This window comes from Phymastichus coffea, unplaced genomic scaffold (genome assembly GCF_024137745.1).
Source record: "Phymastichus coffea isolate CEN01 unplaced genomic scaffold, Cenicafe_Pcof_1.1 PCOF00171, whole genome shotgun sequence".
Taxonomy (NCBI): domain Eukaryota; kingdom Metazoa; phylum Arthropoda; class Insecta; order Hymenoptera; family Eulophidae; genus Phymastichus; species Phymastichus coffea.
Genome location: NW_026706982.1, coordinates 163,986 through 191,760, shown reverse-complemented (window position 1 = coordinate 191,760; position 27,775 = coordinate 163,986). Strand labels below are relative to the sequence as shown.

General features: G+C 37.3%; 6 protein-coding genes across 16 annotated transcripts; 1 reads left to right on the top strand and 5 right to left on the bottom strand.

Moving 5' to 3' along the window:
* Positions 1 to 3,851: 3,851 nt before the first annotated feature.
* LOC131673292 (putative helicase mov-10-B.1) lies at positions 3,852 to 5,808 on the bottom strand. The gene is made up of 7 exons (XM_058951186.1): positions 5,366 to 5,808; positions 5,130 to 5,294; positions 4,717 to 4,873; positions 4,486 to 4,622; positions 4,261 to 4,401; positions 4,006 to 4,205; positions 3,852 to 3,928 (listed from the first exon to the last, which is right to left on the bottom strand). The coding sequence occupies exons 1-7, from the start codon at positions 5,806 to 5,808 to the stop codon at positions 3,852 to 3,854; spliced, it is 1,320 nt and encodes a 439-aa protein (XP_058807169.1).
* Positions 5,809 to 10,297: 4,489 nt separating this feature from the next.
* Positions 10,298 to 11,830, bottom strand: LOC131673284 (odorant receptor 94b-like). The gene is made up of 4 exons (XM_058951172.1): positions 11,020 to 11,830; positions 10,850 to 10,954; positions 10,633 to 10,788; positions 10,298 to 10,548 (listed from the first exon to the last, which is right to left on the bottom strand). Exons 1-4 carry the CDS (start codon positions 11,812 to 11,814, stop codon positions 10,498 to 10,500), a joined length of 1,107 nt encoding a protein of 368 aa, XP_058807155.1. The 5' UTR covers positions 11,815 to 11,830; the 3' UTR covers positions 10,298 to 10,497.
* A 788-nt stretch (positions 11,831 to 12,618) lies between these two features.
* LOC131673291 (odorant receptor 4-like) lies at positions 12,619 to 13,969 on the bottom strand. Its single transcript, XM_058951185.1, has 4 exons — positions 13,160 to 13,969; positions 12,991 to 13,089; positions 12,762 to 12,917; positions 12,619 to 12,681 (listed from the first exon to the last, which is right to left on the bottom strand). The coding sequence occupies exons 1-4, from the start codon at positions 13,967 to 13,969 to the stop codon at positions 12,619 to 12,621; spliced, it is 1,128 nt and encodes a 375-aa protein (XP_058807168.1).
* Positions 13,970 to 16,175: 2,206 nt separating this feature from the next.
* On the top strand, positions 16,176 to 16,963 carry LOC131673290 (zinc metalloproteinase nas-13-like). Its single transcript, XM_058951184.1, has 3 exons — positions 16,176 to 16,458; positions 16,584 to 16,717; positions 16,828 to 16,963. The coding sequence occupies exons 1-3, from the start codon at positions 16,176 to 16,178 to the stop codon at positions 16,912 to 16,914; spliced, it is 504 nt and encodes a 167-aa protein (XP_058807167.1). The 3' UTR covers positions 16,915 to 16,963.
* Positions 16,964 to 17,032: 69 nt separating this feature from the next.
* On the bottom strand, positions 17,033 to 21,114 carry LOC131673262 (putative helicase mov-10-B.1). Of its 4 annotated transcripts, none has more exons than XM_058951133.1 (11): positions 21,037 to 21,113; positions 20,746 to 20,966; positions 19,730 to 20,221; positions 19,488 to 19,661; positions 19,192 to 19,351; positions 18,985 to 19,121; positions 18,784 to 18,906; positions 18,515 to 18,714; positions 18,173 to 18,425; positions 17,567 to 18,102; positions 17,033 to 17,469 (listed from the first exon to the last, which is right to left on the bottom strand). In XM_058951133.1, the coding sequence occupies exons 3-11, from the start codon at positions 20,194 to 20,196 to the stop codon at positions 17,408 to 17,410; spliced, it is 2,112 nt and encodes a 703-aa protein (XP_058807116.1). In that variant the 5' UTR covers positions 20,197 to 20,221; positions 20,746 to 20,966; positions 21,037 to 21,113; the 3' UTR covers positions 17,033 to 17,407. The 4 variants fall into 4 exon arrangements, with proteins under 4 accessions (XP_058807116.1, XP_058807117.1, XP_058807115.1 ...); XM_058951134.1 differs by having other exon boundaries at positions 20,835 to 20,966; XM_058951132.1 differs by lacking the exon at positions 20,746 to 20,966 and having other exon boundaries at positions 21,037 to 21,114.
* A 556-nt stretch (positions 21,115 to 21,670) lies between these two features.
* LOC131673260 (putative helicase mov-10-B.1) lies at positions 21,671 to 27,298 on the bottom strand. 8 transcript variants are annotated; one of them, XM_058951128.1, is made up of 10 exons: positions 27,184 to 27,298; positions 24,359 to 24,773; positions 24,114 to 24,287; positions 23,797 to 23,953; positions 23,582 to 23,718; positions 23,394 to 23,516; positions 23,100 to 23,299; positions 22,779 to 23,031; positions 22,191 to 22,705; positions 21,671 to 22,090 (listed from the first exon to the last, which is right to left on the bottom strand). In XM_058951128.1, the coding sequence occupies exons 2-10, from the start codon at positions 24,709 to 24,711 to the stop codon at positions 21,936 to 21,938; spliced, it is 2,067 nt and encodes a 688-aa protein (XP_058807111.1). In that variant the 5' UTR covers positions 24,712 to 24,773; positions 27,184 to 27,298; the 3' UTR covers positions 21,671 to 21,935. The 8 variants fall into 8 exon arrangements, with proteins under 8 accessions (XP_058807111.1, XP_058807110.1, XP_058807104.1 ...); XM_058951127.1 differs by lacking the exon at positions 27,184 to 27,298 and adding an exon at positions 26,252 to 26,499; XM_058951121.1 differs by lacking the exon at positions 27,184 to 27,298 and adding an exon at positions 25,931 to 26,220 and having other exon boundaries at positions 24,359 to 25,190.
* Between the last annotated feature and the right edge of the window lie 477 nt (positions 27,299 to 27,775).

Below are 27,775 nucleotides of genomic sequence, written 5' to 3'. Positions count from 1 at the left end.
GGCGAATCGAGCTAATGACTCCTTACTACATCGATAGATATACTTACACTGTCAAAACCACAAATCTTCAATTGTCAGGCACTTTTAAAGACTTTCGGATTCCTTGCTTGCCGCACTACGATCGGTAGCTTTGCAACAAGCCGTCGGTCTCGGTCTTCAAGCAAGCCAAGAGCGCGTTCGACTCAAACAAACGACTGCGGCAGTAGTGACGGCCAGCCTGCATACTCAAGCCACCACGAATAACTGGGCAAGCCTGTGCTAACATACGTATTATAGGTATCGCGCGATTCGCGCGTGAGAAGCACTGCCCTATGCGTGTTCGCTGCGATTATTTTTTCGTTTTGTAAATATAGCATTATGAATAGCACCGATGACGATAGTGCTCATGTGGGCAGTATTACGTTTAGTTCAAGGAATCGAAAGTAACGTGGAGGCGAACTTGCGGTGTACTTACACGGCGGCTGCGACGCACGCATATTTAATGCCTTACGGGGACGAGAAAATTCAAGATCGATTTGTGTACAAAAAATTATACGGTACCGTAGATAGTTGGGAATCCAACGCAATCGCGGTGACGCGATGAATCGAGCTAATGACTTTTAATACATCTATACATATACTCACACTGTCAATATCATAAATCTTCAATTATTAGGCACTTTTAAAGACTTTCGGATATTTTACTTGTCGCATCGAAAGCCCCACAACGAGTCATCGGTTTTTATAACAAAGCTAATATCACGGTCGATTCAAAACTGCTTCAAATTGCTTTGTAATCGCGCGCACAGCGAACAGTAGGCTTCAATAATTGCCCTTGCTATCGACCGTTAAAATTGAACAAGTTTGTTGACGGATATTTTTAATTTATTACAGAATTTCGGCGATACATAGGCGACTTGGATGAGATAATCGAAAGTACGTATATCCATGCGCGTAGATATACTACGATTCCTCCGCGTGTCTTAGAAATGCGTCGAACAGCTACAGATTTAGAAAAAAAAACAAGCATTTTGCAATAAAGAGGCGAGCAATAAAAATCGAAGTCTCGCTTTATATTAACTTTGAAACTCGTATTATATTTCATTAAAAGATATAAACAAAATATGCTTGATATAAGAAAAAACGTAGAAAAGCGATATGCGTCTGATGTTTTTATTCGTTTGTGATTAAAATTAATAAAATAACAGTTATCTTGTATTGAAAGTTAAAGCGAGATTCATTTAATGCTGCGAGAGCTGAATTAACAACATTAGGAAATGATAACAATTTTGTGGCCCCATTATTCTCGAACAGCTGATTATTATAATCAGTTTGGTTTGATTATAAAGAATGCACATTTTCAAACGATGCACGCTTTCATTCGTTGAATATGCGATGAATGCTATGATTAGATACTCTATTGTTCGCTTAAAAATAACCGTTATAAAAATATTTTTTTGACTGTTTGAATATTCTTTATAATTAACTATATGATGAAGAAGTACTGTCCTTAATTGTATATCTAATAATTTTAGATGGAACACAAAGAGACTTGTATATTAACCTAAAATAATAAAAATACAATTGAATGAAAAAAATACATCTGAAAAAATAATTCAATTTTTCACTGAAGCCAACGTCCATCGAAGGTTTATGAAGACGTTCTTGAACTTGCGCTTCGAGTTTATTTTTTAGTTGTTCTACGAATAAAAGATTGATAATTTAGTAACTTTCATATCATTTAAAGTGACGTGAAAGAAGCTGAAAAATAGAGTAAAAACTATCTAATGAAAACATTTTGATTGATTGTTCCTCAAATAATCCGCCAGCATAGCGGCCTTCTACGTCTTTACTATTATTGATTGCTTATTATCCTTTGTGCATACGACCTTATTGCAGAATGTTAAGATTGTCAACGATAAGGCCATTGTAATCGCGAAGCATAGCCTCGTTGAATCGTTTTGTACATGACAAACACCCAATGTATTGTTTGCCATTGTTGACGAAGGTTTTACTTCGAACAGCTGCCATTATGATGATTAGTTCCTTTCCTGTGCTTGAAAACAATTAACAGTACCAACGTCGATATCTTTCAAATGTTTACACTAAATATCACCATCACCATTATTGTTTTTTACAGTCGAATCTTACCAGCGCTCGCGTTTCATACTTCATCTTAGATTCTAGCACATCCATAGGTGGTATGTACGATGTACCACCCTCGCCACGCTTTTCGTATTCTTTTCCTGTATTTTGCCCCTATACGGTAATTTTTACCTTTCTCCCTGTCAAAATTAGATATTCGTTACACGAAACTTTTGAAAAAAATTTTTGTGGATCAAGAATAAAAATCTGTCGGTATCTTGCAAATTTTTAAACAATGTAAAATTAACAATTAAACGATAAAAATATTTTATTTGAAATCATTTGAACATTAAAATTAATTCAGGGGCAAATTTTTTTTAGTCGTTTATAGTAATATAGAGCTACAAATAAACATTTTACATTACGGCTTTACGGCGGATACACACTGTCATAAAACATATTACATTGAACAAAATTAAACGTCTCGTTTAAAAATTGTATGAAAAGTGCCATTGAAATAATAATGTTTTTTCAATTTATTATCGCAATTAAAAATATTGAGAAGATTGGCTAACTTATCAATCTTCTTTTCTTCAAACTCAACAAAACTCAACAGTTTTCAGCAAATAACACATTTCGTCGTCAATGACGTTTAATTAAATTACATGCACAGTCTACAAAAAAAAATTAATCAATTAAGTTTTATGTATTGAAAATAATAATAACTATTGTGAAAAAATGAATTGAAAATTACCTATTGCCAATTCTGGAACGGAAACAATTTGAGTGGACTGTCTTCGAATAAATATACTGTATTAATGATGCTTTGCAAGTCCGATACCTCTACTTTTTCGCTGCACGGATCTCGGATTTCAAATTTCAATCCTCGGTACGATCCATTGTCTATGCAATATTTTATTAAATATAGCCACATATGATCCTTTTGCAGGATGAATGGATTTCCGATGATGATGAGGGCGTTTTGAGCGCGCGTTAACGCCACGTTGAAGCGTTTTGGATGCGACAAAAAGCCAATGTGTTGTTGGCCGTTGTGGACGAAGATTTTACTTCGAACAGTTGTTACAATTATAATTTTTTTCTCTCGACCTTGAAACAGTTCGACAGTACCTACATTGATGTCTTGGTAATTTTTGCATTTGATTTCATTTTTATTATTATCAGTTTCCAATGCGACTTTAATATTTTCACTTTCACTTTCGAGTGTAATCTTGTCGATTTTTGCTATGATATCCTTCTTGTCGTTTGCTTGGTCACTCTTTTCATTTTTCGATTCGATGTCAGTACTTGCTGCATCGTCAGCTTTTTTCAAAAGTTTGATCTCCGAATCGTTATTCATACGTTTACTTATTTCATCATCTTTTTTTTTCAATCTATTCTTGATTTTTTTACTTTGAAGAGTAAAAAATGTAACGATACCAATATCCTTAGATGAAACCTCGCCGAATTCAGTTTTGTTATCTAACAATTTGTCAACATACTCTAACACTAGATTTATTTCTTTATAGTTGTATGCACTAGAATAACCAGTTAATAAAATTCAATTTGTAAACCATTTATCAATTATAAACAAACTGAATACGTTAAATTCACCTGTGAGAATATGAGCATTTCTCCTCAATACTTTCTATACCATGGAAGATGACAGGGAATGTCTTCGCTTCATCATGAATTGAAAATTTTGGGATCAATTCTTTCCCGTAAAATAGTTTATTAGAAATCTGAATAATACTTGGGTGGTTGCGGTAATTATGAAGTAGTTTGGTAATTTACTTAGGATTGTAGGTGTTTTGAGAATCCTTTTGGTAAATTTTATAAGACATGAGCCGTTCTAAAATTGATCTCCCTAAAGTGATAAATATTCAACGGTGAAATGCAGACACTATTCCAGCCTGGCTTTTTTTATAACAATAATGTGTTTACCTAGTATAATGTCTGCAAGTTTTGAAATCACAGTAGGTCCTAGCTGCTGAGGATCACCGGCGAGAACAATTTGGCTATGGAGCCTGTTTTCTTTGCTTGCTATACTGAATGGAATCATAATATCAGCTTCGGTTCCTTGACCAGCTTCATCAATGAAAATGTAAGAAAAATAGTCGCAATTTAGTTTCATCAGCAGCAATCTGTAAAACATACAAAAATAATTATTTGTACACGAAAAATGAAAAAATAAGTTACTTGTACAAGACAATAATGATAAAATGCCGATACTTTGTTGCAACGCACAGAGTTGTGACAAGGATAGCCTTGTGTCTGATATCTGCAGGTGTTAACATTTTACCAGAAAAAGAACAATGTTTGAATTCTTTATCGTTCCATCTGAAAAAACAATGAAACAGAATCACACTCTTCGCAGGATTTTATCATTATAGTAGACATAACGCAAACATTTAGAGAGTTTACCTATTTTTAGATTGACTAAAAATTCGATACACCTTATTGGACGGAATAAATATAAGCAGTCTCTTCATAATTTCATTGGCAGCGGTATTTGATGGAGTGCAAACCAAAATACGGTCAAACGAAGACATCTCATGAATCTGCAAGGTTTTAATTGACGCAAAGTATCTGGTTCCTCAGTCGTTATATTATACGCGGGCAAAAAGACAAAGGCGTAATGTTTACAGATCTTACTTGGCAAATAGCCTCAACTAATGTAGCAGTTTTGCCAGTGCCAGGCGGCCCGTACAAAATATATGGAGCAGGAAACGACGATTTGTTCAGAATGTTCATTACGGCTTGTTTTTGTTGGTCATTAATTGCTATTTTCGAGACGAACGTCGTCAACAAGCTAAGAAAATTTGCGTTTTATGTGACAAGATAAAGCGAAATATGTAGTCATGCCAGATTTTTTAATTATAGATAATTATAAATACAATCGTGGCAGTTAATTAGATATACTACTAGGAATGCAGAATTAAAAATAATAAAAATTTGAAAAGCCTGGTAAACAGAACCAACAAGCGTATACGTAAACTGCATAAACTAATTATACAACATTTTCAAAGTATATATGAAAGGCTAGTAACGTTAATGAACGATGTTACCCATTAGTCTGATTATTCGTCGACTTGGGCTCGTCTGGAAAAAGAGTATGAATTGTGTTTTCTCTGTTCACGATCCATATAGCATAATGACTGCATCTTAAAGGGTAATTTTGAAAACGAAACTCGATGTTGTACAAATGTCTCGGGTTAAATACGTTACAAAATCTGAAATACAATAACGGTGTTGTAATTGAATCACAATCCTAAAATAGCATATCCATAATCTATTTAATGACCTTCTATTATCCATGGCTATGATTTTATCTTTCATTATGTAGCCGACTTTGAGAGTAAACGACTTGTACGTTCTTGCATTGATTACATCGACGAAATCATTTTCACGTATCCACGGGCGCTCTTCGTCCAGGTCATTCACGTGTATTTCAAAAGCGATTTCTTCTTTATTAAGCTTTACCAACTGAATTCTTTGTTGGAATAATTTTCTTTTCTTCATTTCCTCGTTACTCTGGTATTCTTCCAAATAGAGAGCCAACTTTAGCAGATCCAGGTAATGACTTTTCGACAAATCCACGTATTTCACAGTAGTTAACGAGTCCAAAATCCTCGAATACATCAGGGCTTCTTCCGTCATCACCGAGTCGTCGTTTATATCAAGAACTTGTATTAAATCATCGGGAATCGGAAATTCTGGCAATGTGTCCTGGTCAAAATGGGACATGACTCTGTACCCTCCCGACGCTGTTCGGTACATGATTACAAGTGAGCAAAATTGTAGCTGTCAACAATTCTGAAAAAAAAGAACAAAAAAAGGAGAAACATTTCTTTTTTTAAACAAGGCATTACAACTACGACAATGTCAACAATATTTTGCAATAAATTTTCCTGTATTCAAATCTCCAAATCGCATCTTCGGCGCTTGTTTTCGATTCTCACGCGGAATAATATTGTCTCTAGCTGACGCGAAAAAGATTTTTGACGTAACAAGAAGTTTACGGTGCGAGTTGGAGGCCAAAAAGCCCTTGCGCACCCATTAGGAAATGTACTTATTTCTGAGTGCGCGTCAAATAGGTAATTACAAGATGTATAATAAAGTTGTGTAACGATGCAATTCACTTTCAGAAAATAATTACGCGACGCGCAATGGGAAATGTGAAATTCACATCCTCCAGTCACTGGACTGTAGCCGATTAGTCAATGGGGTACAATAAACTTTGTTTTATATCTTCTAAGTATTTCAATTATTATCATCACTTTGTTATTTTCACTTTTTCTCCGTAGTAAATCTAATTTAGTTAACCTATTAGTCATTCAATGAAATTTGATTCGTCTTTTGTTTAAATACTGTGGCTTTATGTATGCACGTTTGGTACTACGTGTGGGTATGCAGCATTGACGAGCAAACGACGATCTATAAGGCTGGAGATATAATCTTGTTTCCTTTTTTTGCGTGAAATATTTATATTATGTTTGAATTAATTAACTTATAAAAATACTACGAATATGTGGCGGTTATGTAAATTCCAAATATTATTCGACAGAACTTTATGTATGAATCGGTTTTTATCTGTTTTATACTTCAGCACTTATAAAAAATGTTGAACAAAATCCTAAATATTATTATAAATATGTACATACCACGTTGCAACTGAAGAACTCTTCAAATATAACTGATTTTCAAGGTGATCAGTGATACACCTTCCGTGTGTAAGTTAATTCTATCTCGGAGGAAGAATTAAAGGTTCAAGTTTTAAATAAAATATAAGATTTATTCACTAGATTAAGTTGACATAAGGCGAGATATAAGCTCGTGGTATAACTTGATCGAAGGCGTGAATCCTTAGGCGTACAGCAACTGACTGCTTCTCGCTGCTATCGATATCGATCCGAATGTACTGTATTGTGATTTCTCGTAAAATAATAGCGAGCGACTACCTGAATCGAATGAGCTTCTAATTTCTCTTTAAACGTGAAAAAAATTAAAGTTTGGCATAACTTTGACCAATTCTAAAGTTTTACAAATGTTATGCTAAAGTTTGAATTAATTATTTAAAAAAATCAGGTTTGATTAATCCATTAAGGCCCAAGCCGAAACTGGAAAAGATAGCGTCAAACTAACTACGCCATTCATAGCATAAGTTAGCCGTGTTTTTCCTTTTGCCATTTGCAATTGTTTATAAAAAGTTATTTAAACAAATTACCCAAGAAGTCACTATTTTTGAAAACTAATCACTAATATGAACTGCATTTTAAATAGTATGACTTATTTGTGCCCATTAGAATTTCCAAGTTTACATGTAAAAAGTTGGATTAACGTAATAGATAACAGAAAAACATAAAAGAAAGAACGAACGAAGCGCGCTAAATAACATTTGTATACTAAAAAGTCTAACAGTATATATGCAGATGAATAATTTTTTTTTGTAGTCATATTATTTGAATTATTTGAGTAAAAAATTAATTTACATAGGTAATCAATAGATTTTTATGAATTTGTATGAACTTATATAAATTTACGGTCGCGGTGGCTCAGGCTTGTGTGCAAGAGATCGTGGGCTCGAACTCTGGGCATGTAAAGTTTTTTTCTGAAATAAAATTTTCATATATTTGTTACCGTGATTCCGGTAATTCAGATTCCACCTCAAACTATAGGTCCAGTCACGATGCGTGTAAAACTTTATTCTCCTACACTATTTAAAAAGAAACGGCGGGGAGGTCTGCATATTCATCGCTATAGGGAACCAAGACTAATGCGTAAGGTACCTAGTTCACCTCTGCAGCGTTCCATGTGGATGTGTTTCTTGAAGTTACAATAACAATAACAATTTATATAAATTTATTAATTCTTCCTCGAGAGTATTCGTAGGCCATACAATGAATTTTCTGTCATTAAAATGAACGTAATATAACATTCAAAATATTATCGACATTTTTTAACAGTATACACATTGTTTTTTCACATTCAAAAATTTTTGGAATGTAATCCTTTACCAAATGACAAAGAAATAACTCTTTTACATTACATTTTAAAATCACGATACAAGTAACACACTTTTTTCGTGCAATCAGTGAGCAGGTATTTGTTATTACACTTACCAATTTACGAAATTATAGAGCAAAATTTAATATGATTGAGGGTAATAATATGGTTAATTATCCACTTACAAATTTAAATAAATCTATCAACAACCCCGGCATGAACTTCATCATAAATACGAGGTGCAAGATAAGTTGGTAGCATTTTTTTCAGCATACGAGAAAGAAGCTGAAGAGCAATAAGGCGGTTTGACGGAAGTGAGACGCGAGGCGAGTATCGAGAAGGCCGCCTACTTTCAGAGAGGATAAGTCCGACAAGAGTCAGTGCTGATACCGACGGGGTGTCTTATCATCAACCGCCAACAGCGTTCCAACGTCGACGCCTGGCCAATCGTCCATCCCCGGGCGACTTGGTATCTACAAGGGTGGCCGAACTTGCTCCCACAATTTCACGACCAAGAATCGCTCTTAAGCCGGTGCCGGTCATCTTCAGGGCGCCACTACCTGCAGGCCTTCGTTTCCGCCGGCGTCGCCTATCCACCAGCGAGCCTACGACACCTTGTGGGTCGCTCTCCTAAGCACAATTGTTGTTCTCTCTCTCGCCAACTCTCGCTCGTCTACAGTGACCGCAGTTTTGTTTAAGAAGTACGCACGCTGAGCGAATTCACCCTCGTGATTCTCGATTGTCGCGATCCGGGTTGAGCGAGCGCGCTCACCCACGCCGCTCGTTTACCGTACGGTAGGTTTAAGTGATCGTATTCCGTTGGCGTAATAAATGGGATGACCTTTTGTACTCTAACGACGAGCAATTTTATTTATCAACCTCTAACCTCTCCTAACCGGTGCGATCAGTCTTGTCTGTGAAAGTCAACGCCGGCTCCCTTAACCGAGATAGAACCCGCAAATAATTATCGCAGAACCTGGCCCTTGGCGTACGGTGACTTGGCACTCTGACATGGCATCCCTTGTGGGGAATCTAGCAAACGATAACTCTTAAAGTTGGATCAATGAAAGTTCGAGTAAAGTTATATGCTAATCTTTGGTCAAACTTACATTTTATCACATGAACTTTTTAAATATGGTTTATATGAACTTTTCAGAAACTTTACATCAAGTTTCACACCAAAAGATCAAGTTTTCCAAATCTTGTGAACCTCGTGTCGATTCATCGAAAGAGCAAAATATTTTTTTTTAAATTATTAAGTAAGTTTGTGAAAAGTTTTGATAAAAAGTTTACGAACTAAAGAGGCAGTATTCAGTTTTACATTGTCTCACGAGAAAACTTTTTATAAACTTTAATCAACGTAAGTTTGGTGAAAGTTTTATCAAACTTGAATTTTCTCATTGACAGGCTGTAAGCAAAGTATTTTTTATCTATTTGGCCAGTCTACGTGCGTTCAGATCTTTAATAAGATCTGTCAGAAATGTCACGACATCAGCGTAACAATCTTTATGTTTATCTTCGCAAATTAATCTGTAGCTTTTCTTTTAAACGTTCGTAATATTGAAATCCCTCCCCTACTCCCCGCTAGGACTAAAATTACGCGTGAACCACGCGTCTTCGCAGGTAGGTATATACCCGGCTCTCGGTGGTTGCGGCAATTTCGCTATATCGATAGGGGAGTTGAAATGACGCTCTTTGATCCCAATACGTGCTCGGCAAGACAAATCGCTCCGCCATCATTTGCATAGCTTATATCGAAGCTTCGGCGTTCCGTTCTAAATATATGTTCGGCTCCGACGTTTCCCTCCGTCGCTTGAAAATTCGACGTATACGAAGCGTTGCAGCAACGTTAGCGCTCCTCACGCGTTATTTGCATGCGAAATCAAAGTGCGCGACTAGCAGTCCCTGGTATATTCGCTCCATGATTGGCGCATTACACTTCGATTTTTGAGAATGTCCCCTCTCGATCTGTTGAACGTATAGTCGGCGCGAAGGTATAGAATCTCTGATGTGGCTATTGTGGGATATCCGTGTCTGCATTTTTTACTTTTCATCACCTATGTCGTCACGATCTTCAACCTTCTATACGGTTGGTAGTGGGTAATTGCAGTTTGAAACCGACGGGCAAAAAGCTTGACAAGGGATTAATCGACGCACTAATAGACGTTTATACGTACTTTGATTGTTCGTTTGTACATATTAAAAATACGTACATAGATTTGTCGACGATTACTCGGAAAATATTTACAGAAGATATGCGTACGATTGATCGTACAGCCAGAAATATGTGAAAATCATTTTTGTTACGTGGTGCGAAGGGTTGTCCACTATGTTCTCGCACTCGGCAGTAAAAAGGTTCTCGGCGTGGAGCGTCCCACGCGTGTCATTGAAAAGGAATCGTGCTCGGTGATGAACTCGTTCGGTGACGGACTATTCGACTGTCTTCAACAGATTGTAAGCCCCGTATGAGGTTTTCAATACCTGCGATAATCACAGTTAGCTTGAAGGTCACGTCGACCGGTGTGAATACAATCCCAGGCAGAGCATGGTCGGCGAACAACGTACCCAGACGAAAATCTCGATAGTGAGCGTGCAGAATCCGTGGAAGGAGATGCTCATCTCCCTCTGGCACGAGAGCATGACGAAGTACAAATCCTTTCGGTCCGCCGGCGGCAGCGCAGTCCAGTCGCTGTTGTACACCGAGTCGCTTATCGCGTTGCTCTGCGAATCAGTGCGGATTGCGGTATGTTGCGACGCGCGGACAAAGTACAGCGAAGCGTACCTTGAGTTTGAGCTCGTTTCCGAACCAGCAGTAGCAGCAGAGCTGGCACAGCAGGCACACGAGGTAAATGACGAACGACATCCACTCGGCGCCGCTGTTCTTCGTCTACGACATTGGGCCGAGGGCGTCAGTGCATGGGCGTCGCCGACGAGAGGCCCGGCCGCGCTTACCTGCGACACGTTGTAGACGCTGGTGCAGAACGTGATCAAGCTCATGAACATGAGCGGCAGCACGACGCGCATGAAGAAGTCCTCGAGCTTGCGCACGATCCCGCGGATGAGCACGTGGTGCAGGACGCACTCCCGGGTGGCGCGTTTGCCACCGGCCGAGTCGGCGAGCCTGTGGCAGCACAGGTCGATCTGCGCGCAGGTGGTCAGCAAGAAGCCGGCGAGGATCGTGTCCAGCGTGACGTTGACGAAGATGCTGATGCAGGCGGCGACCACTTGGAAGGCAAAGGTCAGCCAGTAGTAGGGCGCGCACCGCTTGTCGTAGATCTCGTAGGTCTTGTAGGGCAGATCGACGTCGCGCTGGCCGAGGGCGATGGACGCCAGCGGCACGAGCGCGAACGACACGCCGTTCAGCTGGGCGACGCCGATGTGCAGGTTGAAAACCAGCGCCACGATGCCGCGATAGCCGGCCAGCACGTCCCGCTCGCGCTCGTCCCGCGGGGCGCAGACGTCCCGGCGGAAGTCGCTCAGCAGGTCGCGCATGGCCTCGTGCCGACAGAGCAGGTTCAGCAGCTTGAAGCAGAGCCCGAAGTAGGTGAGGCTGAGGAACAGACACTCGGTGAAGTCGTTGACGTTGTCGCGGTAGACCGTGAGCGCGCCCAGCTGCGAGACGGTGAACAGGAGCATGGAGCTGACGGTGAACGGCCGCCAGACGTACTTGACCAGCCAGTGCAGCCTCGCCTCGTGCCAGACGCCGCACAGGCGCAGCGTATTGAAGTGCAGCGGCAGCACGTCCATCGCGCCGAAGGGGGACTCGGCGAATGCGCTCGGCCGGCGCCATGAATTCGCAATGCCGCCAGTCTGGTATCGCGCGCTCGCAGCCCGATCGTGCAAAGACCTCGGCTGATTAGCCGCGCCTCGTGCAATGTTCGAGTGCACCGGCACTCCCCCGACTCGCACAGCCGACGCGCCCGCTGCCAGTGGCTCGCGGCACTCCGCGCAAGAAGGTCGGATTGCACATGCGCTACGCCTCTGCGGAGACAAGGCAGACCGCTTGCCTTTAATCAATTACCGATGCGCGGCGACTACCTCCGTCCGATCGCGAGCTGCAGCTCCTTGGTCAGTGCCTGTTCGAGCACTGCGTCGCGGTGCAATGTCTTTTTTTTCGGCTGAACTGATGAGTCGTCGCGCAAGTGACTTCGAGTAGCAAATCTGATTTAACAGTATCTTCGTACGCGTATTGTTAAGTGAGAAGCCCCGTGTTTTTACAAGCAGCATCAATGGAATCACGTGTCTCGCGAAGATATCTGTGAAGTTAAAAACAATGAAAATGAAATGGAGGCAAACGCGCGACTTGTTCAGCAATTAATGGTCGACATTCCCCTTCAAAAGTAAGCTGATTAAACGAAATGAGAGCATTATGGAAACGGTATACTGGCAATTAAGTAAGTTCTTTGGCGTGATCATCAGGAAAACGCCGTTGTGCACATAGAAATGCCAAATACGTTAGTGAATACAGCGTTACAAATAGCAATTTGCGTAAGTGATAATTCGTGAGCACGTAGCGTTTACGTTAAAAAAGAAAAACAAAAGGATTCATTTCTATTCATTTCTAGCCTCTACGGTTTTCAACAAATTATAAATTGCGTATGATGTTTTCAGCACCTGTAATGACAATGATGACTCGATTAGTCGGCGAAGCCGTAAAGGATACAATAAGACTAATTTTCATTTAACTGACGCACCCAGATGTAGACGTCCAGAGTAATCGGACAAAGGCCGTGCAGCGATATCGTCACGTCCCTTCGACAAACGAGCAGAATTAAGTACAGGTTCTTCCTGTCCGCTGGCGAAAAGGCAGCCCAGTCAGATTCGCAGATGGTGTCGCAGATCGTGCCGGTCTGAAATAAACAAATCAAACGATGTCGATTAGTCGCTGCAGCTCGCGGCTATTACGGTCGCCAGACGCGGCACCTTCAGTTTCAGCTCGTTGCCGAACCAGCAGTAGAAGAAGATTTGACACTCCAAGCAGCCGAGGTACATGACCATAACGAGCGACTCGACCAGTTCCATCTGTAAAACACAGCGTGCGACAGTCGATGGTGTTGGTCGCGATAGGTTCCGCGAAAGAAATGCCGATTACTCGGGTGACGTTGTACAAACTCGTGCATAGCGTGATCAGGCTAAAGGACAACTGTAGCACGACGACGTTCACAAAGAAACTCTGCACTTTTCGGATGATCCGTCGAATGGCGACCTGATGGGCGGCGCAGTCCCTCGTCGCCTTCGCGTGATCGCCGTCGCGCGCCGAGGTGGCGAATCTCCGCCGGCTGATGTCGATTTGTGCGCAGATCAGCAGTATGAATCCGCTGAGTAGGCTGTCGAGGCTGACGTTGGCGCATATGCCGACAGCGAAGGCGAGCACTTGGGACGCGTAGGCGAGCGAGTAGCTCACGGGGTCCGCGCGATCGTAAAGTTCGTAAGTCTTGTACGGCAAGGGGACATCGTCGCTGCCGGCAGCCAAGGAGGCTAGGGGCAGAAGCTCGAAGGCCACCGCGCTCGTCTGGGCGATGCTCATGTATAGCGTGCCGACGATCCGCAGAAGCCGTCGGTAGCTCGCCAGCACTCGACGCTCGTCGTCGGTGCGAGGTGCGAAGGCGTCGTCGCGAAACTCGCTCAGCAGGCCGTCCATGTCGTCGACGCGCCACAGGAAGTTGAGTAGCTTCAGGCAGAAGGCCAGCCAGGTGAGGCTCAAGAACAAGCATTCGGTCAATTCGCCGAGGTCGTCGCGGTAAACTTGAGTGGCGCCCAGCATCGACAGCGTCATGAGCACCACGATGCTGATGACTAGCGGCTTCCAGATGTACTTCACCAGCCAGTGCTGATGCTCCGATGCTTCGCACCACAGCCCGAGATAGCGCAGAGTGCGAAACTGCGCCGGCAACACATCCATAGCCTCGGCTGATGGCAGGCGCTCGTGAAATATTCCCCGCGGATATTGTCGTAGCCGAGCGATCTGGCATAATGCGGCATCGAGCGCTCTTTCGCTGATCGTAATAGCGCCGCACGCTCGTACACGCTTATGGAATATTCAGCCCCCTTTCTGCATAGCAAATGGACGTGGAGCCGCAGATGTGCGTCGTGTACCTTGTATGCAGCTTGGAAACGAATCGTTCCCGCAGTGCACCACTTGCGGCGACTCGTGTGTTGCGAGGAACATGCACATGGCCAGTGGCCGACAATTAATTTCAGGATGACAATGTCATTGGCATCCATTTTTTTTAATGAGAACATTGATTCTTATATTCTTGTCGCACATGTGGTGGAAGGGGAAATAATTTTTCTACAGATTGAGACCATAATTTCGAAAATTTATTTCTTCTCTCAATGTGACCATAGACAACGAACGTCTGCTAAACGTAAATACATCGAGTGCAGCCCTCACTGGTTTGCAGACATGCGTGATCAATCAAATTTTTCTCTCTTATTCACATTGTCTTTAAAATAATTCGTCAAGGTGTGATTGCCTATGAAATAATATGTCTCCTTAGCTCGTCGACGCGCCATTGATAATCTGCTATCAACGGATCTCCTGCTGGTCGTAACACCCATCGGTCGCGCTCGAATATGCGCTGTTCTCGTGTAGCCCTTGCAAAATACAAACCGCAACGACGCACGTTGCGGAAAAGACCGCCGTAATTCTCCTTGCGACGTTCAACAAAATGCAGAAAAGAATCAACTTCGTTCAATCGCCGCATCTCACATCGGAACAATAAGACGGTCGCTCGATAGGTTTTCAGCTAAGGGTTACGGGAATGTTTGAGTGGTTCTATTGCAAAGTATATCGGTGCGACGATTGCGACCTGAAGTTGTAACGAGCGACTTTCGTTTGTTTTGTTTTGTCACGGGATCTGACAATTTCTAGCCTTGGTCCGAGATTCGAGATGAAAACCATCAACTAACTCTGGACTCTCTTTTGTCATTGTTCCTCTATTCATTATTGACTTTGAACATTTTGATTTGTTTTCAGTTACTTTATGTGCCGTTATCACGTTTATTATAATGAGAGCATAATATGTCATCTGCCGAAGCTTTTTTTTCAAACGCCTATCGTTCCATTCCGAGTAGGAGCTTGCAGCCAAGCAATAACGTGCATGGTTTGCTGGTTACACTCGTGGACACAAGTACGGCAGAGACAAAAACGCATGCTTACATTTAACACCACTTCCCTGCATTATTTATTGTTTTGTCGTTTCTCTCACTTTGATGCGGACAACTTCACGGCAGCTGCCATAATTTCGTAAAATCGAGTACACGTAAAGCTCGCTTATTTTGATTTTGCTTCGCAGTTTCCTTTCGGGAAACTTGCGATAATGCACTGCACAACCAAAATTTATGTTTAAGTTGGTCCACATTATTAAGAAATAAATAAAAAGCTACGTATAGTCGCAAAACTGCCATGGTCAAGAAGAGAAGTGGAACAAGAGCAATATCTTTCCAATGGCCTGGCGGCCGGATTCCCTATGTCATCGATCGTCGCTTCAGTATGTCGTTAATCACAGCATCAAATCATCATTGTATTTTCATAAGCTTTAAATTATTATACAATCTTTTCAATCGTGAATCTTTGCATCTCCGTATGAACATTTCCAGAATAACTTTCATCAGTTAGTTCATAACGTTTGCTTGGTAAATTATAGATTGTTGGTATATGTAACTAATCCTATTGCTAAATCTGGTTAGCTGGTTTGTGACTAATCATTTCCAAAGCGATCCGTGTAGCCATTTCCTCAAAAACAACTTAGAAAACGCGACTATGATTTCTAGCTGTCATTAATTTTCGTTGGTCCAACGGAAGGAAAGTGTTGGTGCGCGAAACGACTATATCAAACGAACGGCCACGCTCCAGCTGGCAGATTTATCGATAGTCGATGCTTCAAGTCCTTACCATCCATAAGTTAGTGAAACCATTAATGGACACCAGCTATAAATCTTACATTGCGATTCGTTATAGTTGAGTGAAGCTCGAAAGCTGCTCATTTGAAAATAACTTTTAAACATTGGATCTCTACCATTAACATTAAGTTTCAACTGTTCAACGAAACCGACAGTGTAGTGTTATAATAAAGAGCATCAATATAGGTACAATAGATCGAGAGATGATCAAGAGCGCGATGGAAGATGTTCACGAAAGCACGTGTATCCGATTCAAGCCACGCACCGGAGAGCAAGATTGCGTAGAAATAACATTATCTGAAGAAGGATGCAGTAGTTACGTAGGCCGTATAGGCGGTTTTCAAGTGCTCAGGTTAACGCCCGCATGCGTGAGCAATAAAGGAGCCATCATTCACGAGCTCATGCACGTTATTGGCTTTTACCACGAGCATTCCCGCCCTGATAGGGACAAGTATGTCAAAATTCTGTGGGACAACATTCATGAAAGTAATTTTGTTTTATAATTCACATCAGCAAGCTCTTTTTGTTGAACGATTTTGCTATTGGTTCAATCTATCGAGCTTTCTTTCGGTTTCTATTTGTTAGTAATAAAGACGTAAAACATTTTACAGTTGCCAAATTCAACTTCAAGAAATATGATTTTACGGAAGTCGACACTTTTGGTATAAGTTATGATTATGAAAGTATAATGCATTATCCGACTTACGCTTTCTCTCGCAATGGAAAACCAACGATCATCGTAAGGGTAACTATACCAACGACTAAATAATTAGACCAATTGTTGATCAAATAAATTTCTTTTCTTGATCAGACTAGCACAGAGATTGTTACCATTTCATTCACGAATTTTTTCAGAAAAATAAAAAGATGAAAATAGGACAGAGGCAAAATTTGAGTCTTAAAGACATTAAAAAGATTCGCAAAATGTACGGCTGCAAGTAATGAAAAATAAAAAAAAATTTGTTTGGTGAAAGCTTGAATTAAAATGGGCGATTTTAGATTTCCCATCTACAAAAAATACTTGTATGGTAATGATGTATGTATCGTCAAATGTGTTCAAAATACAATAGTTTATTCGTGATAAGAGTTTTGGTATGTATAAATCTGAAAAAATTATTATTTATATAATATTTTTTAAATCCATTTTAGGGTCTATTGCTAACAAAAGTAATTAAAAAAGAATAATAATTATCAATTGTCAAAGACTAATGAGAGTAATAATAAGTGCTATAGCGATGTTATATGCTCAAAATGTCGGAATGATAATCGTTTTACATTCACTGTATCTGCATCTTTGTAGAAATTTCCTTCTTGCCATTGTATCATTACATTAATTTCACATTTTTATTTTATAAACTAATAACAGACGATTATAGTGCAATTAATTAAATTAAATAATCAGATCTATTTATAATCGTCCTTAGCGAAAATTTTATTACTTAAAATCAGTAAGTATCTCCATAGTTTTCTGCAAATCAGTTATAGTGTCGCGTTCGTCTGTAAATAAACAGTTGAATTTACGGTTCATCGGTTAGATCTTGGTTGAAAAGTAAAAATTAATAATTTTACTGGTTTAAAATATATCTAAAATTACCTAGCATAAATAGCTGGAAAGGAGTCTCTTGAAACAATTTCTTGGAATCCACTATTTTCTCTGTTCCCGAGATATTTTTCCTGTAGTTAGAAGATTCTAGAGAAAATGGCGATCCAAAATAAGACTTGTTTTGTATACAATATTCAACAAGGTAACGCCACATATAATTTTGCTGCAAAACCTTGGGATTTCCTATGACAATGAGAAGGTTCTTCGCTCTTGTCAGAGCAACATTAAATCTTTTTGGATTTGATAAAAATCCAATATGCTCTTTGCCCTCGTGGAAGAATGTCTTGCTTCTGACAGCAGTCATAATCATAATTTTCTTTTCTTGTCCTTGAAATAGTTCTACTGTTCCAACACTGATATCTTTTAATCCCATGCCCCTCAGTGATCTCTTGATCCTCTTACTTTGTAAAGTAAAAGGTGTGATGATCCCGATGTCTTTAGGTGACACATTACCCAATCCTGCGCGGCCTTGAAGCAAATCTTCCACATATTGTTCAACTACGTGTATTTCCGCAGAGTTCCAAGTACTATAAAGTATTTAAGTTCAAAATTTAGCTTATCAATACTTATATTTAAAAAAAAAATGAAAAAACTTACCTAGTAGAATAATTAGACTTTTCTTCTGTACCTTCTACACCATAAAATAAAACCGGAAAATGGCGATGATGATATTTCTTTTGAAATTTAGGAATGAGTTCATTTTCATAAAATAATTCATTGGAGACTTGTATGATCTTTGGATCACTGCGATAGTTGTAAAGTAGTTTTGTGATGTATCTTGGGTTATATTTATTGTTTGAGCCTTTCTGATATGTGTCATAAGACATAAGTCTTTCCAAAATAGATCTTCCTACAAGAGTTAATATATTGTATTAAGGAAATTTTTAAAAAATCTTCGTTTTTACACTACTTTATTTTGTGGTAAAAACTTCAACTAACCAATGATAGTTTCAGCAATTTTTGAAATCACAGTAGGCCCTAACTGCTTAGGATCACCTGCTAAAACTACTTGACTATTAAGTTCTCCATCTTTACTTGCAATGATAATGGGAAGTAAGATGTCAGGTTCAGTACCCTGGCCAGCTTCATCAATAATAATGTGAGAAAAATAATATACACTCAACCTCATAAGGACTAATCTGAAAAAATGTAATGAGATTTATGTTCATGCAAAAGTATATTGGAATGAAAATGAACAGCTTGATTACCTTGCAGCAGTACCTAATGTTGTAACAAATACCCTTTTCCCTAAAATATCTTCATATTTTACTGGTTCTGTGCTGCTTCCTTGACAGTTACTACATGATTTTAATTCTTCATCAATTGTTCCTCTATAACAATTAAATGGTTGTTGAAAAATTAAATTTGCATAGTAAAAATATTTTGAATGTTTAATAATTTTAGCTTACTTATCTCTGGATTGACCATAAATACGGTAGAGATATCTTACTTCCATAAATTGCATTAATCTTCTTGCAATTTCATCAGCAGCAGTATTTGAAGGTGTGCACACAAGGACACGGTTGTTTTGAGATTCATTGTGTATCTTTAAAACATAATTTCATTTTATTTCTTTTTAGTTGTCACATTAACTTGTAAAATAAGAAATTTATTACTTGACAAATTGCTTCAACTAGAGTTGCAGTCTTTCCTGTGCCAGGTGGTCCATACAAAATGTATGGAGCAGGGAAAGCTGATTTATTTAGAATATTCAATACAGCCTGCTTTTGTTCTGGGTTCATTTCAATAGCTGTGTTGTGCCACATTTCCAACTCCCTGTAACATATTTTTAAACTGTGATTGAAGCAAAGTTTTCTGAAATTCCTGTCATACAATAATTTTCTTTTTTATGAAAATGTAATATTGAGAAATAATAGCAAAGGATTCATTCTTCGCAGCAAATAAAACTTACTTGTAATCAGTATTTTGTGTTTTGATGAACGGTTTACTCTTATAAGGATAAAGATAGTTTGTTAATTTAGATTTATGTGCAATCCATAATGCATAATGGTTACATCGTAAAGAATAATTCTGTAATCGAAACTTTATATCATAGAGATTTTTCCTATTGTACATTTTACGCAATCTAAAATAAAAATTTTTCAAGCTTAAACACTTAAAAATTCAAATATTTGTATAAAAAAAATAAGTTACCTGCCAGATTCATCAGTAGTTATTATTTCTGATTGAGCTACGTTTATAACTTTGAGAGTATAAGTTGCATCATTTGATATGTCCGTCACATCAACAAAATCACTTGGTCTTATCCACGCTTTCTCTTCATCAAGATCATCAACATCAATTCTGAATAATACTTCATTAAGATCATTGGAATTTATACGATTAATAATCTGTTTGGTCATTTCATGCTTCTTCATTTCTCTGTTACTTTGGTATTCCTCAATATATACAGCTAACTTGAGTAATTGTATGTAATGACTTTCTGCCATATCTATGTAATCAGCACTTTTGATAAACCTTAAAATTTTTGAATACATTTGAGCTCTTTTGGAAAAATCTGAGGAATCTTTTCCATCCAACACTGCTATTAAATCTTTTGGCACAGCATATTCCGGCAGTTGCGATGAAGAATGTCGACTTTTTCTCACAACTGCTGTCATTTTGAAGAATGAATAATCCCGTTATCTTAAAAACAAAATTAAAGTCAGAGTTTTCTATACAAATTTCTTTTTTTATTTTCGTTATTGATGCATCGAGAAAATAAGGTATTTCAACTTTTTCACTTTGTAATACTATTTCACGTGTTACGTACAGAGGACAGGGCAAAGTTTATCCATCAAGAACCAAACTAATATTGCAATTGAATTCTATTAAAAGCTTTCTCAAAATAATCACAAAGAAAGCAAATGAAAGATGACACTCAAATATGAATATAAACATGTTGATATTTTAATTATATAATAATTCAATACAATTAATAATAATAATTAATAATTAATTAATTTAATAATTGCACATATGACAACATCCGCATGTAATGTTAGTAAGACTCTGAAAAACATAATTTTCCGTTCAAAATATTACGTAGTAACATTGTTCTAGTGTACAGTCATCAGGATTTAACTCTAAAAAACTAATAACGATATTAGCTGATTAGCAACTCACGTTATTCATCTAATAGAGTATTTGATTTTCCAACACAAAAATACCTTTTATAAATGCATATGTGTTGAAGCAATATCGAATATGAAACTATGGTGTCCATTTTCAACACAGCCAATGACAACAAAATATTTACCCGTAAGAACGTTAATGGAGATCAAATGTTTGATCTTTCGTACGAGCTGAAAAATCAGTGTGTCGCGTTAGTCGTTCTTTGTTCAGTCCGATGGAATTACACGGCACAAAACAAATCACATTTGCTATTCAACTATCAAAAATGATTGATATTAACATATTGAATAAATGCAAGAACACAGAAAATCTTCTCAACTACGTACCTTAGCACGATCCACGTACCATTTTGAATTTATCTAAAACAAACAAGGATCGCGGGATCTCATGTCGCGACTTGCACTGTATCGGTAACTAAACTAGTACAATGCGCGTGCCACATACATGTACATATATTACATATAAATAAATAGTGGTGGTAAGTACATCTAAGTAAATAGTGGTGATGGAAAAAAATCAGATATCAATAACTATAAAGAAGGCACGCTTTAACCGTTAAGTTTTTCGAACGTGGATGATTTTAATAATTCTAATTTTACTAAAAAAAGTTTAATCATTCTTCAATAAACAGCAAAAATTGTAAATATATTGAAATGAAACGGATGTTACTCGTCGTAAAAAATAATAAGAGAATAGTTTTATGATTGTAATGATTGACTCATTTTATTATTTGTTATGTAAGAAGAGATAATTTTTTAATTATAGTTCGTGAATTGAAACCAAATAAAATAATCGATTACGAGCATTCGTAGTACTCAAATGGCACATATATAACAATCACTGTTTTATTACTTTACAACGTATAAAATAATCACTGTAGTCTTTGTTTTGGGAGGGAGTAGGTGAGCGAATCAATTGTGCAAAAGGGTTTTGACATTGCCAACGATCTATCAACATGAATTTTTGTTAAATTTTGTTACTTTATTAGTACTACAATGAATAACAAAAGCACGCATCAATACATCAATTATTCTCTGTCACGAACATATTAACAATCATATTATTTGAGAAAGGTACCGAGCCTTAAATAGTTTATGTGAAATATAAATTTATCATAAATAATAGCAAAAACATTATCTAGTATATCGTCATGAAACGAATTCAAAATGAATATACATTATAAAGTAGATTATCGTGCAAGTTGTTAAACAGATACATAAAATGACTAAAGAATTGTACAACTGCTTGATTTCTTCTGGTTATATTGGTAGCTGTAATTTTCTTGGGATATTCGGCAATTTGTTGATGCTTTTTTATAAATAACTGGTATTTCAGGAAAGAAAATTCCGCATAAAGATTGTAATAAATCAGTTCCACTGTCTGATTCGTGAATGAGAAAAAAATGATTTATATTAATTAAATTCGTTTATAAGTACGGAAAATTTTAAATCAAATGATGATATTTAAGATCACTAGTTACCTGATCTGAATAACGTCGAAGATTCGAGAATATGCAGCTTTTTATTATTTTGTTTATTATCGACCGGACGTAAAGAAAATTTGACACCATGGTAAGACTTATTCTCCATGCAATATTTTAATAAGTAATTCCACTTGTAATCAATTTGCAAAACAGTTGGGTTCCCAATCACGATAAGTAAAGTCTTAGCCCGCGTTATAGCAACATTGAAACGTTTTGGGCTTGATAGAAATCCAATATGCCGTTGGCCGTCGTGGAAAAAAGTTTTGCTTCTGACGGTTGTCATTATCATAACCTTTCTTTCTTGTCCTTGGAATAACTCGACCGTTCCAACGTTAATTCCCTCCAACTTTTTATGATTAAGCTTTTTTTTAATCAATTTACTTTGCAAAGTAAAAGGTGTAACAATGCCTATATCGTCCGGATCAATTAAACCTAAGTCCAAACCTGTTTTATTTTTAATTAATTTATCAACGTAATCTAAAACTAGCTGGACCTCTGTGTGATTGCAAGAACTGAAAAAGTAAACCACTTTTGTTGAATATAGATTTTAAGATTCATCAATTACATAATAAAATATCTACGTACCTAGGCGAGTAGAAATATTTTTCTTCTTTTCCTCTCACTCCATGGAAAATTATAGGAAAAATAGTCTTTTCACAGTTACTGTGAAATTGTGAGTAAAGTTCATTGTCGTAAAACAAGTGGTTGGAAAGATATAAAATACTTGGAGGACTTCTGTAATTTATAAGGAGCTTCGTAATATACCTAGGATTGTACCTCATATTGTGATCTTTTTGGTAAATGTCATAAGACATTAATCTTTCTAAAATTGTTCTTCCTGTAATATAAATAATAGAAGGTAAAGAAATAGCTAGCGAATAATTATGAACTTGATTAAATACACACCAAGAACAATTGCAGCAAGTTTTGATATAACTGTTGGTCCCAACTGTTGTGGGTCGCCCGCCACAACAATTTGACTACAAAGTTGTCCACCGTTACTCACTATGCTTACGGGAATGAGAAGATCTGGTTCTATACACTGCCCAGCTTCGTCAATAATTACGTATGAAAAATAATTAGGGCTCAGTCTCATTATTATCAATCTTGAAAATAAATAAATAAATAAATAAATAAAAATTCACATCGTTTGTTTTGCAATACAAAATTAGGATTACTACAGTGCAAATCGATGCGAACCTCATACAGTTACACAAAGTAGATATGATAATGCTCTTCTTTTCAAGAACTTCATGCTTTACAAAAGCTATTTGTCCTCCTTCAAAATTAGAACACGGGCGCAATTGTTCATCGATGGTTGAGCTATACAAACAGTTACTATGTAAGAAAGTATACTACATAATGGCTTAAATAAGCTTGAACCTTACGCGTCTTTAGATTGACTGTAAAATCGATAGATATCCTCAGGAGGAATATATTTAATCAACCTTCTCGCAATCTCATCTGCGGCAGTGTTTGACGGCGTGCAAACTAAGACACGTCGCTCTGGAAAACTACTATATATCTTTAAATAAGATACAATATTTATGAATAAACCATAAAAATAATTGTAATGAATAAGAAAAAAAAATGAAATTCTTACTTGGCACATAGCTTCAATTAAAGTGGCTGTTTTTCCGGTACCAGGCGGGCCGTAAAGGATGTATGGCGCAGGAAATGAAGATCGGTTTATAATATTAATGATAGCTTGTTTTTGCTCAGAATTCTTCGAGATAGAAGGATTAACTGCTGTGAAATCACTGAGAACCAATGATAAAATAAAAATCTTACTACGAAATTATAATACAATTTCTTCAATAAGTATACATTTGCTGCAATTAAGTTTATTAAAATGTCACGAAATCGGTTCAATGAAAAAACGGATAATTGTTACATCTAATACAAAAAATCGAAACTTACTTGTAAATACTCGGGTTCTTTATAATAAAAGATTTCCATTTGTACGGGAACAAATACGTCGTCACATTTTGCTGAAGAATTCGTGACAAAGCGAAATGACAACATCTCAAGGAATAATTTTGAAATCGAAATTTAACGTTGTAAAGTTTATCGGCAGTGTAAGTTTCATCCAAGCTGTGATAAGAAATGTTGCCTTTCGATCAAAGTGAAGCAATTATTTAAGAATGTGGATGCATATATCTTACATCGCATTTTCATCATAGGCGATTATATTGTTCTGCTGAATGTTCATAACTTTCAACGTGTAAAGCAGATTACTTGCGTTATCAATAACATCCACGAGATCATTCTGTTTTATCCAAGGTTTTTCTTCGTCGATTTCTTCAATGATTATTTGGAACATAGTTGGTTGGCTGTCTGGTCGTTTGATTTTTATGCCAGACCGCTCGTATTTTTTCATATCCACGTTGCATTGATGCTCTTCTAAATAGAGCGCCAGTTTCAATAAGGTCAAGTAATGGCTCTCCGAAATGTTGATGCTTGTAGCATTCTTCAGAGCTGACAAAACTTGTAAATACAAGCGCGAATCATTGTTCATGCCATTGTAGCTCTTTATGTGATTAACTAAAACTTTTTCCAAATCCGCTGGAACTGTGTAATCTGGTATAACAACTCGATTCATGATTCAGTTGAAACTAGAATGATTAATTAATGCGATCCAACTAATCAACTGACAACATTTCATGTACAATTCGAGACGTGTTGTGCTGAGAAGTACGCAAGTACACCGAGCACTTTACGCGTGAAATTGACTTATTTCAAGAGTTTAATTCACACTCTTTTATTTTGGGGATTTTAAGAATTTATTATTGTTATCAGGAAACAACTCGTACCACAGTATCGTTGAAAGTTTTCGATGATCTATATACGAAATTGTTACTCTTACAAATAATCTATCTGCGCATAGTGCAAGAATCCAGCTCTTAGTGTAAACAATAGTCCTCGTACAAATTTATTAAAATCTTTTCCAATCCTATTATAGAAGCATCATTCGATACTCATTATTCGAATTAAATTCTGATTTACATACGTATGAAATAAGTTGGCGCTACATTATACCCGGTCGAAAAATCCTGAATGGTATCCCGCACGGGATTCTATATGGGAATTTGATAAAATACGCGTTGTTTTTAGTACACTAATTTTTCCAAAATCATAAACGCTGTTCGACACGTCGGACAAATACGCGCACGAGAGATTCTTTGTGAATGATTTTTATCTAACTGTTTCAACCCTCAGTTCAGTGAAGAACTATGTAAAATACTCCAAAATAATTAAAAGTGCACACTGATGTATCCAACCTGCTGCTGATACAAATAACAACGATTCACCGTGCCATTCTGTATGTCTTGCTCTGTTATATACATAATATTCAGTTGGACTTCTCTTAAGAATTACAAAATAATAAATAAATAAATTCAAGGTTCTATCAATAAAAAATTTTTTTTTAAATATTACGTGTACAACCATCTATTTTGTAGAACATATGTAGTATATCCAATCCATGTGCGGATATTACATGGATATTACACGTTCATACATGCGGATCGGAAAATTTTTTGAAATCCTATATGGGATCTCATGTGGGATTCACGATCATTTTTAATTTTTTTTAAATCCTATGTCGGAAACCATAAGGAATTTTTTATCAAATTCCCACCTAGGAATCCTGGGATTCCGCATGAGAATTTATACGGGATCTTATGTGGGATCCCATGCGAGACATTACGACCGGGTATCTTATCTCGTTGCGTCACCTTAGCGATCTTGTAAAACTATGCAACAACCGACAATAATTGTATGAAAACTATAATCACCAGACGCACACGTAGATCTGCACTCACTTCAGTTTGAGTCCCGCATCAAACCTGTTAATAAATTAATCGGTAGCTTTTTGTCAGCGCGTGAATTACAAAGCTTATAGAGCCCGACTCAACATATAAACGAGTTGTATTATTTTTTGAGTACGCGGTATTCGAAAGACTGTTCGGCACTGATCGCTATTATTGCTATTGCTACGATATATATGTAAATGCCTATATGTACATGCAAACAAAAATAGAAATGACTGGCCATACTGCGGCTTAGTAGCACACCAGAGACAGTCGCACGGTATATTCTGTGTAAGAATAATTAACTTGTAACAGAAAAATATTAGTCTTAATGTGCACTATGCTTTGTTACACAGCAAACTTTATAGATATAATGAAGTAATACTTCGAATAAGAATATTGAATATTATATAGTAAACTAGTATCGAAAAGCGCGCTTCGCGCACTCATTTCTTGTTTGTATTAATATTCAATTTCATGTTTCAATCAAATAAAAATCAATATAGAATACACTGCATATATGAAGTTGTTCTATGCTTTGACATGCTTATAACAACCGTAGATATTAATTGACAAATAAAAATCCATTTACATTAATATTCACAGATTTATTTATGACGGGCGGTGTATCAAGTTCGTTTTTCCTTCTTCCGTTTCTACATGACTCTAATAATTTGTTTATAAACAAAAAAACTAGTACTTAGTTATTCAGATTTCGGCTCATTTGAAGTATTACTTTTTTAATTTTCTCTTCCAGCAACATAACTGTTATCTTTTACCGATTCATCCATGACAATTCTGAGTTTATTTCTCATGTATTTTTACAGTATTTTATTTTATGAAATATTCTATCAGTTTATGATTCTCTTCATTGTTAATGATGTCTATTCGAAGCTTCACTTTGTAACAGAGATATTTAATAAATTTATGTCCTAAGAATAAATGTAATTGAAGAGCATTAAAATTATTTTACCATATTATTTTAAGGTTAGGCCGTTGAGTGAATGTGGACGTTATTCTTTTTTTAATGCCTGCAAAGCGTCTTACTTTTTAAACTCAATTAATGAACATAAAATCTATGTAACATGTAAAACGACTCTAGAAATTTATAAGCAGAAATTTGCTGAACATATGTTTCATTAAGGAAATAAGATCAGAAAGAATGTTTTATTTAGTACATTTATAAAATTTAGATGGCGTTAAGGCAAATAGTATTGTGGGGATCCAGGGATGCCGAGGCGGGAAAGGTCACTGATTTCAAATCCCCACTTATCTATCTGTATTGCTCCTTTATTCGATATTTGGTGCGTGTCGGTAAGAGCGCGACGACGACTGTTCGTTACAGAGACCGAGTGAGGAGTGCTCAACGGTGGTCACAGCCCGAGCATGCGCCACGGGGCATACATACGGGTCTTTCTACAACTACAAGTGCGCGGGGCGCCACAGTATTAGGTGATAACACTGATATTCTTCAGTTTTGAATATCGTAAGACTATAGGACGCAAGTCAAGTTAAATAGGTATATAGTCTGCTGTGAAATAATAGAATTGTATTTCTATTTTATTAATTTACTGTATCTTTTTACTTTAGTTGTAATCTAAATTTAATTTTATTATTGAATATATATTTCTTAGTAGAACTTTATTTTATTTATTTTAATAAGAACTTTATTTTATTTAATAGAATTAATTTTTATTTATGAAACATGAGCTGCTACTCTAATATTATTATATATATTCTAAGTTCAATACACGTGCATATGCACACATA